This window comes from Loxodonta africana, chromosome 19, assembly GCF_030014295.1.
Source record: "Loxodonta africana isolate mLoxAfr1 chromosome 19, mLoxAfr1.hap2, whole genome shotgun sequence".
Taxonomy (NCBI): Eukaryota; Metazoa; Chordata; class Mammalia; order Proboscidea; family Elephantidae; genus Loxodonta; species Loxodonta africana.
This window is the reverse complement of record NC_087360.1, coordinates 19,509,479-19,531,845: the sequence shown is the minus strand read 5'-3', so window position 1 is coordinate 19,531,845 and position 22,367 is coordinate 19,509,479. Positions and strand designations below refer to the sequence as shown.

Sequence of the window (22,367 nt, the reverse complement as noted above, 5' to 3'; positions counted from 1 at the left end):
AAGGTTGCGGACCAGCCGTGCATAGCAGTCCACTCTGCGGAGCAGAGGCAGAGGGGCAGGACGGTGCCCAGGGACATCCCATTTTACTTTTCCTTGCGTACGACTCTGTAATGAAATTTTTTTTTTCATTAAATAAAATCATATGTTTTTGGCAATATTGGCTGACTACAAATGTTTGATTTTCAAAGGATTCTTTTTTTAAAAAAATGAGCAACACTTCGAGACATTGGCCGTCTGTGAGAAACAGAATACTTTTCCTTAAGACAGAAACTTTAGCGGGAGAAAATCACAGAACTTCCTTTAAATGCTTTGTGGACGTATTTAAGGAGTATGGACACAGATCCCCGGCAATACAACCATTTAGAGAAGCAAAGGAAGGCCCTTTTCCTTCACGTACGTTACATTTCAAGCCCTTACAACCAGCTTCTCTCCAACAGATCAGGTTTGCTGTTCCCCTGGAAACCCCAAATGCACGCTTTTGTCCAGGGGCCACTCTCCCAATAAGTGTAACTCCCAGATCATTTGAAAGTTGCTTTAAAGGCAGTGATTCCAGGGCAGATGAACTCACTTACCACTTCAGTGCTTCGTCTTTTCTTTCCCACGTCCTCTCCACCATGCGAGTTTTCCAGGTTCCTTGTTTACTTAGGGCCTGAATCTAAGCCGGCTAGCTGTTCACTGTTGTGACTGTAAATGTCACTTTTAGATTAACTGGTCTCTGCTGTTTAAAAATACCCCTGCGGCAGCACTTAACCTTCAAGGCACTGGCCAGCAGTAAGAACCTAGGCGAAGAGGACAAAGTCTCAGCACAGAACCACCTGTCTGGTTCCCGCCATTCCAGGTGCTTTGCACCCTTCAATTCCATAACTCGTTTTCTTTCCAAATTCTTAGGTATCCAAGCCAGAGGCATCTGCGGTCCAAGTCGTCATAAGCAATGCAAACAAAGTCATTCTGACCCTCCTAGGACCAGCTGCAAACTAACTGCAGACAGGTTTTTTTTGTGTCCCAGAAATGACTTCTCAAAAGAAGCCCTCAGTGGAAGCTAGAAGGAATGAAGGTGATAGCTATCAAAAGATCATCTGACTTCTCTTCCCTGGAAAGATGTGGTAAAACCCTCTTGCCTTATCACGCCACTCAATGAAATCCTTCTTATTTCTTGGGACTTGGGGGAAAAAACCCAGCTCCATTCATAGGCAGGGATGCGTGGCCCTGGCTAGGGCTGGGAGAAAGCTGCGATTCAGCACACAGTGTAGTTACAAGGTGTTCTGCCAAGGCAGGGCGGGTTGGAGGAATGTGGGACAAAGGTCACCTCCAGGCCCAGACCAGAGCCAGCGGCTGGAAAGCAGAGACCACACAAAAGTGCGCTGAGCTCAGACAAAAACTAAGGACAGCAATAGCTTAGTGTTCCAAATTCAGGAAACAAGGACGCACCATTATTAAAGAGCGAGCGAGAAAACTGGGAACAGCATTGAACCTACTGGAGAGCCCTTTAAACCACTGCCATTCCAGGTGCAGCCTTCACCCTGCCAGAGCTACTTCACTTATGAATTTATCTTCCAATAAGGCAAAGTAATCAAATAGTGGGTTTTTCAGATTTGAAGCCACTGGACACAAAGCATAGCGTACTTCTTGCTAATCATGGGTTCCTCGGATGCTGGAAGCTATGCCACCCGTATTTCAAATACCAGCAGAGTCACCCATTTTGGATATGTTTCAGCAGAACTTCCAGACTAACACAGAGTAGGAAGAAAGGCCTCGTAATCTAAAGGCATGGTGAATATTAGCCAGTGAAAACCTTATGAATCCCAACAGAATACTGTCTAATCTAGTGCTGGAAGATGACCCTCTAAGTTGGAAGGCAACAATGGAGTCAGCCATGCTGGCGCTCTGAAGATGGTATGGGACTGGGGGGCAGCGTTTCATCCTGCGGTACATGGGGTTGCCATGAGTTGGAGCCAACTTGACAGCAACTAACAATAGAGCCGTAACCTGGGACGATACCACATACACTTTACAGGAGTCAGGGATTAATGATGTATGTCAAGTGCTTAACACAATGCCTGGCATATGTTGAACTCTTGGCAAGTGGTGGTCCCTATGACCATTATTAGACTATTTATTGAAATGGTACCATTCCACAGTAAGTAGCTCACACAATGAGGCACCTCTTTAGATATAGACTTGTCTTCCGTGTTTCCTGAGAGAGCCATCTGTGACTCGAGTAAATTTTTTTTAAAAATTTATTCCATTAAAGGAGTTCCTCCCAGATGACCCAAATAATTACGATCCAGGCAGGGTGTTTGCAGTGGCAGGACAATTGAGCTTTGAAGTCAGGCAGATGTGGGTTTGAATCCTAGCTCTGTTACCTGTTACCTGTGATTTTGGGCAAATGCCTGAGCCTCTCTGGGCCTGTTACCTCATCCAACTACTTTATTATTAAAAAAAAATCCATTGCCATCAACTTGACTCCGACTTACAGTGACTCTACAGGACAGAGTAGAACTGCTCCATTGAGTTTCCAAGGAGCTGCTGGTGGATTCCAATTGCCAACCTTTTGGTTAGCAGCCAAGCTCTTAACCACTCTGCCACCAGGGCTCCACTTCACCACACAGTTGAGAAAATGAAAGGATATGCATTGAGCTTCTAGCCTTGTGTCTTGCTCATAACAGGCACTTGATAATATCTTTCAAATGAAATTCATGACTTTCAAAAAGACTAGGACAACCTTCCCCAACCCGACACACACATACTCACACTCATTCATATATATACACACACACATTAAGAACTCTCTGGTGGGTGGCTCAGTTCTCCCTTGACATTATCTCATGAAGACATAAGTATTTTTCATTAATTATTTAATGAGCAACTAATGTGCTCTGTAAACTTTCACCTAAAGCACAATAAAAAATAAGTAGTCAAATGGAAAGCTTGAAACCAAAGTTAGTCACAAACTCTTTCCACAAAACACAAGAACATTAATAGAAAATTTATTTCTTCAAACACATCTTAGATTCAGAGACTCAAGCGTATCAAGTTATTTGCACACACACAAAAATAAATAAGTGGCCACGGGGTCCAAGGAAACAGGGAAAGAAGTTTCAGGTCCTGTGCAAACCAGACTCTTTATAAAAATGACAATTTCTCAAAAACTACCAGCGAAGGTCACCCCCTCTGCTCAGGTCACAGCACCTTCCAGTCGATGGGTTTCCTGCCAGACTTCCACAGCAGCTCATTGGTTTTAGAAAAATGCCCACATCCAGAGAGTTCTCCGTACAAGACAACAGGGACGAGGGGCAGTCTGTCCCCACCCCTTCCCTGCCTGCAAGGACCAATTAAGTCAGGGTCTGGGGGTGGGACCCAGCATTAATATTTTTTAATGTCTCCCCAGATGCAGGCTTGAGGAGCACTAACTGGTTATTTGAAGTCTCCCAACCTGCTTCAGGAAGGATGAGAAACTGAATTCCAATTCCAAACATACTTCTGAAAATTTTAAAATGCCCCCAACTGAAAGAGTCTACGAGGTAGCTTTAAATTGTGAAGTCCAAATCAGTTTTAGGAGGACTCTTATAAGAGAAAAAGAGGCCCATCTCCAACAGGTACATGTTCTTATCTTCCCTCAGCTTGAGCCATTAACACAAGTCAACACACAAGACCCTCCAAAGTAGCCCAGGGCCCCCTACCAATTTTTCCTTGTAAATCTCAAATATTTGAGCAAGAATGGAAAGCCACTGCCACACACATACACCCAAATGTCTGCTTCCCCACCAAACACCCTCTTTAAGACACCAGTGTCAAAGCTAGTTTTTTTTTTTTTAATTGTGCTTTAAGTGAAAGTTTACAAATCAAGTCAGTCTCTCAATCAAAAATTTATACACACCTTGCTATATACTCCTAGTTGCTCTCCCCCTAATGAGACAGCACACTTCTTCCCTCCACTCTCTCTTTTCATGTCTATTTGGCCTGCTTCTGACCTCCTCTGCCCTCTCATCTCCTCCCCAGACAGGAGATGCCAACCTAGTCTCATGTGTCTACTTGATCCAAGAAGCTCACTCTTCACCAGTATCACTTTCTATCTCATTGTCCAGTCCAATCTCTGTCTGAAGAGTTGGCTTTGGGAGTGGTTCCTGTCTTGGGCTAACAGAAGGTCTGGGGGCCATGACCTCTGGGGTTCTTCTAGTATCAGTCAGACCATTAAGTCTGGTCTTTTTATGAGAATTTGGGGTCTGCATCCCACTGCTCTCCTGCTCCCTCAGGGGTTCCCTGTTGTGTTCCCTGTCAGAGCCATAGCTAGTTTTTTTCTGGGAGCAAACCGAAGCAAAAAGCAAATTTTATGAGAAGGAAAATGTAGTATCAGATAATGGATACTACTAACAACATGCTCAAGTCTAAACAAACAAAAACCCAAAACAAACAAAAAAACTCAACAATTCACATCTGACCTTGCCCTGTTGCACTCAAATCAAAAGCAGATAGTGACTTTCACACAATTAATTAGTATATAACTTGGGGTGCCCAGGACATCATTTTGCACAACTGACTTCCATGTTGTTTGACTTTAGATTACAAGTGCTGAGAGGCTTCGGCAAATACTCTTTTCTTTGTTGAATTGTTTCTGTCCAGTCTCTCACTCCTGCTCACTGAGCCATGAATAGCTCAGTTCCAGGTACAGCACGAGTTTTCTCATGGACTTGGCTTTGCAGAGCCCACTTCCTCTGCACAAAATCCTCCTTCCCCTTCCTCTTCTCGGCCTGGAAGCCACAATTCCTTCAATATCCAGCTCAGACATTCCCTCCACTGTGAGATTGCTTCTTTCCCGGACTGACTGAATGGCTGCTTCCTTTTGCTTCACACTACACCAGCGTGAGCACACAACGTACGGGCTCTGTGATTGTTGAGGTCTGAGTGGGAGCGTCTACAACAGAGATCCACAAACTACGGCCCAGGGGCCAAATCCAGCTGGCCACCTGTTTTCCTAAGGGTCCTGAGCTAAGAATGGTTTTCACATTTGTTAAATTCTTAAAAAAAAAAAAAATTTTTTTAAAGAACTTTTCAAAGCAGCAGAAAAAGATATTAAATTCAAATTTCCAAGTTTATATATAAAGTTTTATTGGAACACAGCCACACTCATTTGTTTACATTTTGCGTATGGCTGCTTTCACACCAATGGCAGGGTTGAGCAGTTGCCAGGGAGACCACCTGAGTGAAAGCCTGTAAAATATTTACTATCTGACCCTTCACAGAAAATGTTTAACGACCCCTGACTTAAAAGACTAAAATTACCTTTTATTTGTTTTTGCATATGGAATGATGGAATCGTAGGAAACCCAGAAACGTGAAAAAATTATTACTATGTGGTTAAGAATTCACCCAAATAAGGAACGTTCTTTCTAAAGAATCAGTGATAAAAACTGGATTTGTATTTTTTTGGTCGGAGACCATTTAAAGCACTCATCTGTGTAGTTTGAAGGGTTAGTACACTTCTAAGATGCAGTATATTAAAAAAGTGATTATTACCTGGTGTTTTGATAATTTCTGGTATCTCAGCATCTACTCCTTACAGCATTGCAATAGGAGAGAAGTGTCAAAATCTAACTGGTCTGGGAATTCTATCCTCTCCCTTCTCCCTTGGGTGGCGGAGTCCACTGTAATTTCTCAGGAGGTAGGAACCCAACGGTGCCAGAGGGCAGATTAAAAATGCCTCTTCCTGCTGCTTACTGATCCCAGAATGTGAGGATCATGAACTCTTCACAGATGAGGGAAGCAGCAAAGTAAGGCTTCCACACCCCTAAGAAACGTGTTTGCTAGTTTAGATGCCTGCACACTTTCTTGCCCAGATAGAAGCACACCATGGAAACGCTGGCGGTATGGTGGTTAAGGGCTACATCCGCTAACCAAAAGGTCAGCAGTTTGAGTACACCCGACGCTCCTTGGAACTCTATGGGGCAGTTCTACTCCGTCCTATAGGGTTGCTGAGTCTGAGTCGACTCCGCTTCAACAGGTTTGCTCTGTTTACCAACCCTTCTGCATACTTTTTTACTGGACACCAGGGAAGTGCAAACTCCACTCCCAGCTGCCAGAGCCAAGTGCCGGTAGGTCAATAGCCATCAGGGAGTCTTCCTGGGCCCCTAGCCTTATCACCCTAAGTTCAGATTCCTAGGCGGTGTCTAGAAATACTAGTCAAGGGAGCACCAGAGAAGGAACTCTCAAACTTTTACAGGGTATGGCAGAAAGGCAGGCCATGATGGCCGTGCTAAGACCTGAAGCAATGCTTTTTTCCCAGCGGGAAGCTTGCCCTTTAGGATCTCAGTAGGCCCTGACCCCATCTGGGCTCCCCACAGCACTTGTGGAGTTGGGGTGCTACTCCTGCCTGGGGCGGAGCCCAGCTTGGAAGAGCCCTGCCGGCTGCAGTCTTCTCTGCGCCCCTTCCCAGAACCAGGCCCGGGCTTACCCAGGCATGGTGGTGGGGTGGGCCGCTCCATCCGGGGCGGAGGGGGCGGGAGGAAGGGGGGCGGGCCTGCGGCGCGAAGGCGGCCCTTCCCGCAGACAATGGTTGTCATGGGGACGGCTCTGCAGCGCCCGCCCGCACTTGGCCCCAAGTGCAACGGCAGCTTAAGGACATCCGTGTGTCTTGGCAATTGCCTAGGGACCCGAGGGAGCTGACAAAAGACACTGGTGCACCGAGCGAGACTGCAACAATCTTTTTATTACCAAACTCACACGGAGTTAAGGCTTTAACCCCGTTAATAGCAAAATGGCATCTCTAACAAGATCAAGGTCGGGGGTGCAGGACTAAAAGTTGGTCTCTTAAACAAAGGATTAAAAAAATATATACACACCGGCACACGTATTTTTTGAAAAAAGGTAAAATTCCTGAGGGTTGCAGAAAAAAACACCCCAAGCTTTTTTCAGTCCGTAAAAAATAGCATCTGACAGTCTGCTGCCTTAAAAAAAAAAAAACTCGAAATGAACTCAGAAGAGAAGCATTTCCCCCCTAAAAAACTTTTCTCTTCCTGGTCCAACTTGCACCCTTGATTCCAAGAAAACACTCAAAGAATAATAAGACCCCCAGCTCACTTCTCGGAGCCTCTGCCCATTTGTTAAGCTCCTGCCTACTATCTTTCCTTAGGAATTTCCCCCCGTTATCATCAGAAAATTGGTCCCTAATTACTGGACCAGTTGAGGGCCAGATAGATTCCGTTTCCTGCAATATCAATGGAGCTGGTGTCTCTGGCAGAGATTGGGATGCCTCGCTGGGTGCAGGGGGCCTTCCTAAATAAAAATACCCACCACCATCTAACCTAAAGTCTAACCTAGCTGGTAAAAATAAGTAGCAGCAGCATCAAACTACTGGCTGTACCCAAAAGGTGCATGTTTCCTCCCTTTAACCAACAAGGTAAGGGGGGCGAGTGGAGGTGAAAACTGCTGTTTGTGGGCAACCTGGCTCGCTGCTGCCTTAGGGAAGCAGCTCCCCTTAGGCAGGGCACTGAAGAATTAGTAAAGCAATTCTTTTTCAACTGGACTTCACAGCTGGCTAATTCTTCAACAGCAGCTTCGCAAAAACCACTAGCAGAGGCCACCCCCTCTGCTCAGGTCACAGGTCCTTCCAGTCGATGGGCTTCTTGCCAGACTTCCGCAGCAGCTCATTGGTTTTAGAAAAATGCCCACATCCAAAGAAGCCTCGATACACGGACAACGGGGAGGGATGGGCAGTCTGCAACACGTGGTGCCGCTTCTGCAAGAGAGTCCAGCCAACGAGAGAATGAAACATGGCATATTCGGGACTTTTCCAAGACACTGTGTGGATACCCTTTTGTTCTAAATTTGCCCGTTTTCCGAAGTTTATTTCCCCTTCAGCAATTATGCTAGAACATACATCCATTCATTCACTCACTCATTCATTATAGAGTAACTACCTTTGCTGGGCTCTGAGCATGCCAAAAGGGCGAGCCTCACCTCTGATTTGGCAATTATCTCTCCGTTTTTTAAATGCCCCTACCTCACAGCCCCACAATTCCACCACAGCTAAGAGAGCACTTGCTAAAGGTCACCACGATGCATGACTAACACAAAGGTCTGCATGTAAGGAGGCTCACAGCAGCACTGCTTCTACTAGCTAAGATCTTACATATGGGCTGATATGGCAAAACAAACAAAAGCAAGGCAGCGATTCCTTCTGAATAAAAATAAAGTGATAAATTCATTAAAAAAGTTTTTTTTTTTTTTAAAAATTCACGAGAAACTATTTAGTACCTTTAAGAGGAAAGAAACAGTGGAAGGTATTTACTTTCCATTTTCTTCTCCTCTATATGGAGCTCCTGTGGCTCAGTGGTTAAGCCTACGGCTGTTAACCAAAAGGAAACCCTATCGGGCAGTTCTGCTCTGTCCTGTAGGGGTGCTAAGAGTTGGAATTGACTGAACAGCAACGGGTCTGGTGTTTAGGTTTTCTATGAAACCCTGGTGGTGTAACAGTTAAGAGCTTGGCTGCTAACCAAAAGGTTGGCAGTCCAGACCAACCAGCTGCCCCAGCAGGAGAAAAGATGTGGCAGTCTCTTCTGTAAAGATTCTGGCCTTGGAAACCCTATGGGACAGTTCTACTCTGTCCTATAGGGTCACTGTGAGTCAGAACTGATTCAATGGCATTTCCACGGTTTGAGGGGACAATGGTGGTTCAGTGGTAGAATTCTCGCCTTCCGTGCAGGAGACCTGGATTTGATCACAGCCAACTCACCTCATGCAGTGGAGCTTCCAGACTAAGACTAGCAAGAAAGGCCTGGCGATCTACGTCTGAAATATCAGCAATGAAAACCCTATGGATCACAATGGTCTGATCCACAACCTATTATGAGGATGATGTGGCTAACAACATACTGTTTGAATAATCTCACCACAAAAATAGACTTTGACTTAAACGTCAACTGCAGTTATCTGAGCAGGAGGATGACAGACCACTATTTGTTTCCTTCTTTATTCTTTTCTGCATTTAAATAAAACATCTAACAAAAAAAAAGTTTATTTCAAAAAGTCCTGCCTTTGGGCATTTTTAGGGCAGTGTACACTATTATGTATGATATTGTGAGGGTGGACACATGATATTAAGCATGTGTCAGAGTGACCCTAATGTGAACTCTACGAACTATACAGTAAAACCTGCGAGAGCCACAACCTGTATAAGGCGAAAGCCTGTCAGAGAAGGAAAACACAAATATTTTCCACTAAATCGAGCAATAAAAAAGTGGTCAGACTGCACCCTGTCAAAGATGGAAACCTTGCCAGATGGCTCTCACAAGTTTCAAGGTAATAATGTGTCAATATGGGGTCATCACAGGGATTGGACTGGACTATAAGATAGATAATGATACTGGTGAGGAGTGAGCTTCTTGGCTCAAGTAGATACATGAGACTATGTGGGCAGCTCCTGCCTGGAGGAAAGATGAGAGGGCAGAGGGCACACGAGCTGGCTGAATGGACACAGTGAACACGGGGTGGAAAGGAACATGCCGTCTCATTAGGGGTAGAGCAGCTAGGAGTATATTGCAAGGTGGGTATAACTTTTTGTATAAGAGACTGACTTGATAGTGAGGCAGTCCAGAGTGGTTGAAAGCACAGAGCCTGAAGCCAGATGCCTGGGCTCAAGTCCCAGCTCTGCCGCTTAGTAGTTGTATAAACATGGAGTGGCCCTCAACCTCTCTAAGCTGCCCTTTATTTTTCACCTGTAAATCAGGAATACCAATAGCACCTAGCTTATAAAATACCATGAAGGATCGAATTAATGATAATGCATACAGAGTACGAGAAGTAATACCCGTGTGGGTCTGACAAGTGGAAGAAGCCCCAGTAAATGTCGGCTGCGCTACACTTTAAAGGCTGAGTTAGCTCTGGGGACTGCAAAGACCTCACGCTGTGGGCAGAGAAAGCAGGACAAGCAAAGTGGGGCGCAGTCAAGGAAGCGGTGGAGTTGCAGCGAGAGGCAGGTGTGAGCCAACACCAAGACACCGTCTTGTCAGCCAAACCCATCACTGCTTCCAAAGCCATAGCGGGGGAATGACATGATCAGATTTGCATTTCAGGCTGTAAGACGGGTGCCACTGAGTCAATTTTCAACTCATGGTGATCCCATGAGCCAGAGAACTGCCCCATAGGGTTTTCTAGGCTATAATCTTTAAGGGTATAGACTGCCAGGTCTTTCTCCCGCTGAGTGCCGGGTGGGTTTGAACTGTCAACCTTTCAGTTAGCAGCCGAGCGCTTAACCATCTGTACCACCAGGGCTCCTTGAGAAGGGACTAGAATGGGGAAAATGAGAAGTAGGGAAACCAAGAGCAGGCTGCAGCTCAACAATCCAGGTCAGGTAAGACGAGCCTGAAGCAAGGCATGTTCAAGTGGAGAGGTGGGACAGATGTGAGACAGACAGAAGGAAGAACACAGACACTGATGGCTGATTAAATATGAGGAAGGGAAAGAGAGAAATCAAAAACGACATCAGATTCCTGGCCTAGACCGACTGGGCAGATGGTGGTACTTTTTAATCAGTGGGGAGAACACAGGAGCAAGTTTAGTGAAAAATGGATGAGGAAAGGAGAATTTAGCTTGAAACTTGTTGAACTTGATGTGCCTATGGGGTCACTTATAAAAATGCAAATGCAGCCAGCTATACAGATTTAGTAGTTAGGAGACTCGGTTAGTACGGAGTAACGGATTCCTTTTGCGTGGCCTTCCTTGCCATGGTCTTGTAACTCTCACCAAATGATTAGGTGACACTATGTAAATAAGGTGCTTGTGGCCCACCAAGGGGATTGGACAGCTTGCTAATAATGCAAATAAGGTGCATGGCACCCTTGTGGGGTGGAATCATGCAAATAACATGTATGGAAGCCTAATGAGGGAATTGGTCAGTTTTGCCATCCTGCTAGGCTTAACAGTGTATTCTTTGGACCCCCGGTCCCTGCACTGACAACCTCCTAGATCCAGGAGATAGAGCAAGCTGGAACACCTGAGACAGAGCAAGGTGGTTACAGTGGGTGTGCCGACCCACAGCATAAGAGAGCTGAGCCGCTTCAGGCCAAGTCTTACCGGCAGAGTGGGGTGCTGCCGGGTACTTATTGGTAGAGCTTTGTAACAATTGCCCAAGCAGGTGAGAGGCCGGGCTAAGGGTTCAAGGAGCTAAGGGCCAGAGAGACTATCCTGATCGAAGAACTGTATCCTAAGTCATGCCTGATCCTAAATTGTAGCTTGTCCCTTCCCTAATAAGCCCCATAATTGTGAGTTTGTTCTGTGAGTTCTGTGTGGCCACTGCAATGAATTATCGAACCCAGCAGAGAAGCAGAGAGTGCCGTGGGAGGGACAGCTGGTGTCAGAATTGGTAAAAAGGGGAGGGTGAAGGTGTGTCAGACCTCCAGCTCACAGCAGCCAGCCTTGGGCTAGTGACGCTGATAATGACTCTCTTCCCCTTCCCACAATGCCCCCTGAAGGTCCGATGCCCTCACACCACCAGTTTTACAGCTGGAGATACACAACTTGGTTTCCACGATCAAGCTGCTTTAATGACTGCTTCCTTTTAGACCAAACCAAGTTTAATAATAAAGGCTATAAATATACTGAATAAAAACTATGCTGAGGTAATAGATCTACTGATTGCAAACCTCCCTAAAGCACAAAGACTGGAAATTACTCTCACGTACACTTCTTACTTACCCAGACAATCAGATCTTAACAGTTGGTTCATTCATGCAACACTTTATTTCTATTATTCCTTCAGAAAAGTGAAAGCCTGAAAAGATTCTGTTCATGCGCACAAAACCTTTGGAGACTCTACCACCGGCTTAGAATCCTGTATACTCCCTTGTTCAAAGGCTGCACACAACACACTCCCACAGGCCTACCCAGGCGAACAGACAAACCACTCAGCATGGTGCTTAAGAACCTAGAATCTGAAGCTCTGCAAGGCTGGGCTCTGATCTCAGCTCCACCATTTACTGCAACTTTGGGCAAACGACTTCACCTCTCTGAGCCCCAAAACTTTGACAATCTTAAGGGAAACTAAGACTCACTTAGTTTATGACATGGATTTTCCAGGACTGCTTGGCAATGATTCCTAGAATTTTCTAAACTGCTTTGAAGTGATTAAAAAAAAAAAAAAAAATCCATACCCTATCGATGGCACTGCCCTTCTTCTGAGCATAAGAGCCCCAGAGTAAGAAGACAAGGCCATGTGAGTTCTGATTTAGCCAGGACACAACTGCATCGGTAAATTGCTCCCAGCCTCTTTCCTTGTGAGAGTTAGCTTGATGTGCTCGAACAGTGAGGACAGCATTGAGCAGGAGAACACCTAGGAACACACATGGAAGAAATCAGTTAAAAGTAGGCTACAACAAGTCAGCTCCAACTCCCAGCTTGGGTGTTATACACACTATGAAATCATCCACATAAGTCTGAAATTAGGTCATGAAGAAAGCATCACAACATGAACCGTGGTCAAACATGAACTGCAGGTGATGAGATTAGAGAGCATTTTATTTTCATCTCTGCCTTTTTGACGTCTTCCAAGTGAATGTTCATTTATTGTTGTCATCAGGAAGGATGGCTTTTAAAAATATCCTAAATGATATTAAATAACCCTGGGAGATACAGTGGGACTTGTGAAAGCCAGAACTCAATAGGACTGCCTTGTTTTTCCAGGTCTTGTAAGTTTTCCACCTTTAACAGGGTACAGTCTTACCACTTTGTGTCATTTGTTTTAATGGAAAATATTTTAGTTTTCCTTCTCTGACAGGCTTCCGCCTTACACAGGTACTGGCTTTTACAGGTTTTACTATATAACAAGTCGGCCAAAAATTTCATTGAAAACGAAAATCAAACGGCAAGAAACAACCAAAGATACTAGACACATTGAGACTAGAAGAATCCCCAAGACTACTGCCTTATATACTCTTTAAACCGTGAAGTGGAACTATCCCACGAAGTCACCTTTTAACTGAATAGCACGTTAGCTCAAAAAGTAAAGACTGTCACCCATGAGTACTACCCCCTTTTAAAAAATATGAGACCAAATTGACAGGTTACGCTACAGCACAGATGGGGTGGAAAGTGAAAAACTAGAATGGAAATAATGAGAATGTTGACGCAATGTGAAGAACGTAACCAACGCCACTGAACATTAGGTGTGGAAATTATTGAATGATAACACATTTTGCTGTATATATTTTCACCAAAAATACAGTAAAACACTAAAAAAAAAAAAAAGAAAAACAATCAAAGACTAACAGTCTTTCCTTATTCTGATTGTATAAGGACGGTTGATTATTGTAAAAACATAAAAAGTAGAAAAGTCCCGTAGGTAGGCATTAAACACACACACACAACGCATGTGTCAAAATGAGAAGAGTGAGGCCAATTTCTAAGTGGTCAAAGCGAAGAATCTTTGAGCAGATAAATTTTAAAAATTAATAATATTATTATTATATTACAAAGTTATATTAATAATATAATAATAACCCACTTCCGTCGAGTCGATTCGGACTCATAGCGACCCTATAGGACAGGGCAGAACTGCCCCATAGAGTTTCCAAGGAGCACCTGGCGGATTCAAACTGCCGACCTCTTGGTTTGCAGCCATAGCACTTAACCACTACACCACCAGGGTTTCCAGTATAATAATATATATGATATAATAAGGAACACATCTTTCTTTTTCAGAGTATGATTACAACATGAAAGGAAACATTGGCTACAGGATAAACTAAGATAATACATTCTTTTTTACTTATATAAATTAACCATTTTATAAAAGAGCTCTAGATTTTTACAGCCGCCTTTTAAAGTACAAACAATCAGGATGGAAAGGAGAAGGCTGTTGAAATTAATCCAAATATATCTTGTAATTTTGGGGTCTGATGTGTTCAAACTGTGGTATTGGCAAAAAATGTTGACTATACCGTGGACTGCCAGAAGAACAAACAAATCAGTCTTAGAAGAAATAAAACCAGAATGTTCTTTAGAAGTAAGGATGGCAAGACTTCAATTCCTTACTTTTGACACGTCATGAGGCAAGATCAATCGCTAGAAAAGGACATCATGGTTGGTAAAGAGTCAGCAAAAACAAGGAAAACCCTTATTGAGATGGGTTGATGTAACAGCTCCAACGATGAACATAAACAAGGTTACCTTGTTTGGCCCACCCAGACAGATCTCCATGACCCGGATGAACAAAACCATCTATGTCTGTAGACAGTTCTTTATAAATGTTTTCCAAACTGAAAGAAAAGCAAAAAAAAAAAGAGAATCTTAACCATAATTCTGAAAGTTCAGCAACCACCCACATACCTGAGAGGTTAAAGTCTGTAAGTCTGCTCTCGATTAGGAAATATTTAAACAGTCCCCATTTCATCCTTTCCTCCTTCAGCCATGACCGAGCAGGGAAGAAAAACAATGGAATGCTGCGGGTACCGGCCAAAAGCAAAATCTTATTCTTTACTTTGGTCTGTGTGTAGATTTAAGATCTGGCACTTTGGAAGACCTAAGTAGATTAGCCCAGCAGCCATAATTCTTTCACAAATGATGTTCACAGTTTTTATATTTCTATAGTATATACATTGTATACAAAATCCTCCAAAGCAGTGGTTCTTAACTGGAGCGATTTTGGTTCCAGGGGACACTGGGCAGTGTCTAGAGACATTTTTGGTTATCACAACTAGGGAGGGGAGGTTGCTACCGGCATCTTGTGGCAAGGATGCTGCTAAACATCTTACAATGCACAGGGCAGCCCCCACAATAAAGAAGGATCCAGGCTAGAGGACCTACAGTGTGAAGTTGAGAAACCCTGCTCCTAAGGCCAGCGAATGCCCTCAAATAGTCGCACCTGTGATTCAAAAAGTACACATCTGAAAGTAGTCAAGATTGGCCCTGAGCCATCTATAGAGCAGTTGTACCTGGGTGGAGGCGGCACAGGTCTTTGAACACTAAAGCAGAGCCCATGAGCTTGATTAGGTCCGTGATATGGGTCCTGTCCCAGGATGACAACTTTCACCTGTGAATACCAGTTGGCAAGACGTTAAACAATACCACAGTGCAGGCAGTCTAGATAAACACCTTGCTGACTGATAACCTTTAAAAGGAATGTCACAATGAGAAGGCAAACCTTCCTGACCCAACCGAGAACTCCAAGGGAGTAACTTCCTTGGCACCATTACTTCCTATGGCCAAATTATCTTGCCCTTGATATCACCCCAAGTCCTTCCCTGACACAGGTTTTTCAAACAAGCTGGCTTTGTTTTCATGCTCATCTTCCAAGTCACCAAAGTAAATACACCGTCGTAACAAGTGCAGCCACCCAGAAGCACATACGTTAGTTATCTCTCGGTCAGCCCTATCCCATCCCAATTTACCCATTTGAAATTACCTGTGTATCGGGGGTTACTGCACTCATTACCCTATGCTTGGTATTTTTTACATCACTCATTTTGGGCATCTTTCAAGACTACAGACAGTTTAATCAGTAATGGGCAGTCATCTTGTTTCCCAAATTATTTCCATTACACAAAATACTGCTTTTTATTTCTATGGACTAGATTCCGAATAGTGGAGTTGCCGATCAAAGGAGAAGTTTATTTCAAATTTTCATAGGTTATCACCAAATCACTTTTTAATGAGTTTAAGCAATTTGAATTCCCCACCAGTGACATGAGGGTGCCTGCTCCCCTACAATCGCTAACGGACGAAACCTCAAGAGATTGAGGCCAGGTCCAAAGGACCAAGGGAAGAAAGAAGCGGCTGATGCACCGAATGGGAATGAGGTCACTGTCACGGGAGGTGTTGCAATAGAAGGTTAACCCTTTTGTCCAGTGCCCACCCACCTCTTCATTCTACTGCTTCTGTCCATGGGGCCCTGTTTAGACTCTTCCTTCACAACTGACATACTTTTCTTCTTTTGAAAACCCAGATTCAGATGTTCCGTGTCCAGGACGCTGCCACAAGCCTCTCTCTGTGCCTCCCCTAAGGGTTCACTGTCCCTGGTGTTTTCTCCATAGGGAAGCAACCTGTCCCAGGACGGATGGTTCTCTGTTCAAGGATCTGGTCCTGGATGAGTGAACTTCCTTGTTTGAGCTACTTAACCACCTCCCAAGCTAAAGCCTCAACGTGCTTTTCTATAAAGGAGCCCCGCTGACCCCTCCGATGCTCAGACTCTCACAGGCTTGACGCTTTCGTATTGACCGTTGGTATTCAGAACAGAACATAATGTTCAAACATTAGAGCAAAGTCATTTCAAAATAAGGAGCTACGGAGTTCCTGCTTTAAAAAGTAAACTGTGGAGTTTGCTAAGTATTAGGTGTGGCAACCTTACCAAGATGGCGGATTCACCTCTCTCTCTTCCATTTGGTTTAGCAGACATGTAGGAAATCACAGGACTCCTCCCCCCATCTTACAAATGGGGGAGGGAAAAGGATAACAACAAAACCCCAAATCCTCCAGTGTGAGTATATTGTGGGGGTTAAAGGAAAGACAGATGACAAAGGTCATAGGCAACAGGCTACAAGGAGATGCCGGAGATGGATCTAGTAAGTTGGTTTTCAAGACAGAAGTGAGGAGGTTCATGCCACACAGCCTGCTCTGAGATGGAGGTAAGACATGATCAGCCCTTTCATAGTTTATACAGCCAGTCCCCAGGTTACAAAGGAGATTGGTTCCTAAGTCTGTCTTCAGGTTGCATTTGTAAGTTAAGTCAGAAACGGCACACACGGTTCTTATTTAACGTCAGTCAAGTGTCTGAAGACCTGGCAGTGCAGTGGTTAAGAGCTCAGGCTGCTAACTGAAAGGTCAGCAGTTCAAATCCCACAGGCACTCCTTGGAAACCCTATGGGCAGTCCTACTCTGTCCTATAGGGTTGTTAGGAGTCAGAATCGACTTGACTGCTATGGGTTTTGGTTTAATCAAATATTAGTATACAGTATATATTTTACCTTTCTATGCATATAAAACACTGAAGAAACACTTCCAAACCACACAACGTTTTCATGTCCATCACAAAGTAGCACTTGCGTTCATTACGAACCATTGTATTTAAGTCAATTTTTAAATATGATAGGCGGTATGGCAGTCCGTTCCTAAGTACATGAGTTGTCCCATTCTCCCTTTCGCGATGGGGGCTGCCTGTACGGTGCAAAACCACAGACAAGCTCTTGAACAGGAGACTGATGTGACTGGAGCCGCCAATCAGCAGCAGTGGTGGAGGAAGAACTAAAGCCAAGGATTTGTTACCAGAACATGGAAACTGTCCGGGGCAGAACTCAAACGCTTTCAAGTGCCAACAACAAAGAGTGGTCAGATAGAAAGAATAACATATTGAGCTACACGTCAAGGTGGGGTCGACTGTACCAGACACTAAGACAGCAGTCCTGAATTCCGATTTGCGGTAACCCCACGCGCACGGAGGAGAACTGCATTCCATAGGGTTTTCAAGGCTGTGGCCTTTGCAGATCACCAGGCCTGTCTTCGAGGCGCCTCTAGGTGGGTTCAAACCACTGACCTTTTGGTTCGTAGTTCAGTGCTGTCTTAGTTATCTAGTGCTGCTGTGAGAAAAACACCACAAATGGGTGGCTTTCACAAACAGAAATTGATTTTCTCATAGTTTAGGAGGGTAGAAATCCGAATTCAGGGTGCCGGCTCTAGGGGAAGGCTTTCTCTCCCCGTCATCCCCAGAGGAAGGGCCTTGTCTCTTCTGAGCTTCTCCTCCTGGGCAATCTTCACGTGGCTAGGCATCTCTCTTCCCCATCTTGCAGGTTTGTTAATCTCTTTTGTATTTTAAGAGATTGACTCAAGATACACCCAGCACTAAACCTGCCTCATTAACATAACAAAGACAACCCATTCCCAAATGGGATTAGAACCACTGGTATAGAGGTTAGGATTTACAACACATATTTTTGGGGGACACAGTTCAATCCGTAACAGGTGCCTAACCATTTGGGCCAGCCAGTGATTCCCCGGCAGTCTGCGACTTATTGAAGAGTTTGAATATTAGCCCTGGTTCTGTCAACTAGGGCGGGGAGTCCTATTACTAGCTTCATGCCTCAATTTCATCACTCATACCACAATAATACCTAAGAGTGGCATGGGGTTGGTTTCAGGGTCAAATACGAAAAACCAACCAAACCCACTGCCTGCCGTCGAGTTGATTCCGACTATAGCGACCCTATAGGACAGAGTAGAACTGTCCCATGGAGTTTCCAAGGAGCGCTTGCTGGATTTGAACTGCCGACCTCTTGGTTAGCAGCCATTAGCACTTAACCACTATGCCATCAGCATTTCCTCGGGGTCAAATAAGATACAGAAATGATGCTTAAACGACATATTCCTAAAAAATGAGAACTCCAAAGTGAAAATGTTCAACCAAGTTTGGTATATAGCGAATAAAGGTTTCATAAATAGCTCCTTTAAAAAGAGAAAAATGAGAGCTACAGGCACATGGTCTATGCACGCATTTTTCTTTTCCTTTCTTTCTGCTATGTAGTAAAAAAAAAAAAAAATGTAGTAGCACATGGTAAAAGTTAAAGAGTAAACAGCAGCTAAAATATAGTCTGTCAAAGTTCACAGTTTCAATGTTTTATCTATTAATGAATTGCGGACAGCGGCTTATCTGCAGCGTCCCTAATTGAGCAATACTATTTGATTCCCTCGTCTTTTATGAAGTAATCACCTTCTGGTACTTACATCTCTTATGTCACACATCTGGGTCCATGTGAAGACCTGGTGTGGGGGTGGGTAAACGGTGTGATGCTTTCTTTCTTCTGCCACAAACCCCATTAGCTGATATAAAGATAAATGAGATTTAAAATCACATTCTCACTGGAAGCCATAAGCAAGCCTCTAAATAAAGCAAATCAGTTGAATTACCTAGCTCTTTGTCAAGTTCTATACGCAAACCCTCTTAAAACACAACAGTACCTGCCACCCACCAAGGTTGCTCAATCACTTCAATTTCCTCCTTCTTTCTTTTTTTGGGGGGCCTGGTGGCACAGTGGTTCAAGAGCTCAGCTGCTAGCCAAAAGGTCTGCAGTTCGAATCCACCAGCCACTCCTTGGAAGCCCTATGGGGCAGTTCTACTCTGTCCTACAGGGTCACTATGAGTCAGAACCAACTTTTTTTTTTCTTGGGCTGGATCAAGCTATATTTCCCCGGCTGCCTTAATTTCCTCTTAATGCCTTTTATTTTTTTAAAGGCCATGCCAGGTTTCATTCAGTCTGGTTGGTAGTTTTACTATGCCAATTTTTTTCTGATTAACTCCGTGGATTAAATGAAGGCATAATACCATTCTATGGTTGTGAGCCCTGGTGGCCCAGTGGTTAAGAACTTGGCTATTAAGCAAAAGGTTGACAGTTCAAATAAACCAGCCTATCAACCCTATGGGGCAGTTCTACTCCGTCCTATAGGGTTGCTATGAGTTGGAATTGACTTGATGGCAACGGTTTGGTTTTTGTTTTGGTATGATATCCTTCTTTTGGTGTTGTTAGTTGCCCGTGGTGTCTACTCAGATTCGTGGTGACCCCATGTATGCAGAATAGAACTGTGTTCCATAGGGTTTTCAAGGCTGTAATCCTTCAGAAGCAGATCACCAGGCCTGTCTTCCCAGCTGCCAAGGTAGGTTCCAAGTACCAACTTTTCCATTAGTAGTACAGCACTTAACAATAACCACTCAAGCCATCCAGGGACTCCTGATATCATCCTGCTGATGCTACTGTGTGTGATGGAATCAATGTGGATTCACACTGACCCTACAAGACAGAGCAGAACTGCCCCATACGTTTTCCCAGGCTGTAATTTTTATGGAAGCAGACTGCCACATCTTTCTTCCACGGAGCCTCTGGGTGAGTTCAAACCAACAACCTCTGGTAAGCTGTCCAGTGCTTAACAATTGTCACCAGGGCTCCTTTCACATCAACACAGCCTTTAAAACCTGTAGCTAATAAGCATGCGAGGACCCCAAATACCATGGCTTCATTTTACTCCATGAGTGCAAAAATGACATTTACGGAGGGAAAATAGGAGAGACTATGAAGGCGATATCCTAACACTTGAGGACTTGACCTGCTATCTCAATAACACAAAGAGTCAGCGGTCTCCACTGTTAACGTTATGAAAGGTACCGCTCTACACTTACCTTTATAAAATACGGTTTCCCGAACTCCTGGCTGAGCTGCTGCTTCCAGCTCTCCCCAAAGCCCACGGGCACGTTGCGGGCTGCGAGTCTGAGCAGGGCGATGGCCTTGTTCTTCTGAATCCGGATCAGCTGCTCGGGGCTCAGCGGCGAAGAGGGCGGCGTGCTCGGCTCGTCCTGCCCGGTCCGGGCCTTCTTGGCGGGACTGGCCTGCAAGTGGAGCCCGCAGAGGCGGGCCGTGAGCTGCAGCGGCCCTCTCCCGGCCGCTCCCCATTTCCAGCCCCATCCCAAGGGCCATCTGCAGAAGATGCCCATTTGGGAGGTTTTCGGTTCTGCGACCCCAGGGCTGAGCCCAGTCCCGGGCCAGTAGGCCGCTGCCGGAAATTTCGTGAGCCTGAGACCAAAACCGGAGGGTGGGGGAGGCAGGTGGGCTGAGGAAGCCCCGCGGGGTCTTGAGGGATTGGCGGGAAAGGAACAAGGCGCGGAAGCTCCCGCCCCGCCTCAGGGGCCAGCCACTTGCGTCCCCACGCTGCCTTTTCGCGGCAAAATCCCTCCCCTGGGGTCCCGCCCCCTCCCTCACGCGACTGGACGGCAAGACCAGAAGGGCGGGCCCGCGGCGCTCTGATTGGCGCTCTGGACCCCGAGGCTCGCCCCCATTGGCTGCTCCCTTAGCATGGCCGCCGGTGAGAGCCCATGGCGGCTGTTTTGAACACGTTGAGGCTGTTTTCAACACGGGGCTCCCAGTTTGCAGAGTCAGTCGCTCGTTCCTGCATCCCCTCGGTCGCCCGGGGCCCCCCGCCAGCAGCCCCGGCCCGGCCCCAGACCCCGACCCCACAACCCGTCCCCGCCGCGTCTTACCACCACATCCCCGTTCTTCTCAGGTATCGCCGCCACCGCCCCCACGCCAGTCCCCGCGTCGGCCGGCTCGGGGCTCCGGGTACATCGCTTCCCGGCGGGGCTCGGGGAGAAGAAGGCGTAGAGCGTCTTCTGGCCGATCATCCTGGAGCCTAGGAGCGAACGACCGCGCGCCGTCCGGGAAACCCGCGAAATCCTTGTTGGCGGCGGCGATCAACAATTGGCGCCAAGCGACCCGCGCATGCTCTGACCAGGGGGCTCTGCTGGGGACGGGGGGCGGTGAACGCCCAGTGCGCGTGTGCGGGAGGGGCTTCTGGGTGATGGGTGGGGTTTGGAAGGGTCCTTGGGGGCCTGTGTGAGGGCTGGGTTGTCTTCATTCATTCCCTCCTTCATTTAGTATATTCATACATTATAACCCTGCCTTTTGGGCAAGTCCCCCTGTCTCTCAGCTGTAAAAAGAAAATTAAGAGTACCTGCCCTATGGGGTTGTAGTAGGAGTAAAATTAGCATCAAAATGTTTACTCAGCGCGTATATAAATTATCCAACTTTCACAACCTATTTTACAGGTTGGGCAAATCTGCTGCCAAAAACCTCTTTGAAAGTGTTAAAAAGCAAAGATGTCACTCTGAGGCCAAAGGTGCGCCTGACCCAAGTCAGGGTATTTTCAATCCCATCATATACATGTGAAAGCTGCACAATGAATAGGGAAGACCGAAGAGGAATCGATGCCTTTGAACTATGGTGTTGGTAAAGAATACGGACTGCCAGAAGAACGAACAAATCTGTCTTGGAAGAAGTATAGCCAGAATGCTGCTTAGAAGCGAGGGTGGCGAGACTTTGTCTTGTGTACTTTGGACATGTTATCAGGAGGGACCAGTCCCTGGAGAAGGACATTATGCTTGGTAAAGTAGGGGGTCAGCGAAAAAGAGGAAGACCTCAAGGAGATGGACTGACAGGGTGGCTGCAACAATGGGTTCAAATATAGCAACAATTGTTAGGATGGTGCAGGACCCCGCAGTGTTTGGTTGTGTTGTACCTGGGGTCCCTATGAGTCAGAGCAGACTAGGTAGCACCTAACGACATCATTTTACAGATGACAAACTAAGGCTTAGAGTGGCGAAAGTGTTGCCCCAAATCACTTCGATAACCTAACTTATACAGTTGGGGGAGACTTTGGGGTCATGGAGGTTAAACCTCAAAGTATTCATCCTCCAAATGGCACTACCGACACCCCCATACACCTGGGATTCTTCTCTTTCCCTCCCACCTCACATCCAAGCTATCAATACGTCCTGTTGGTTCTGTCTCCAAAAACCAAAAAATCCAAACCCATTGCCATCGAGTAGGACTCATAGCAACCCTATAGGA

General features: G+C 45.6%; 1 protein-coding gene across 1 annotated transcript; it reads right to left on the bottom strand.

The window, feature by feature from the left end:
- Positions 1-6,689: 6,689 nt before the first annotated feature.
- On the bottom strand, positions 6,690-21,202 carry UNG (uracil DNA glycosylase). The gene is made up of 7 exons (XM_003419362.4): positions 21,002-21,202; positions 20,147-20,353; positions 18,700-18,795; positions 14,922-15,019; positions 14,158-14,246; positions 12,144-12,322; positions 6,690-7,732 (listed from the first exon to the last, which is right to left on the bottom strand). Exons 1-7 carry the CDS (start codon positions 21,140-21,142, stop codon positions 7,592-7,594), a joined length of 951 nt encoding a protein of 316 aa, XP_003419410.1. The 5' UTR covers positions 21,143-21,202; the 3' UTR covers positions 6,690-7,591.
- Positions 21,203-22,367: the final 1,165 nt, after the last annotated feature.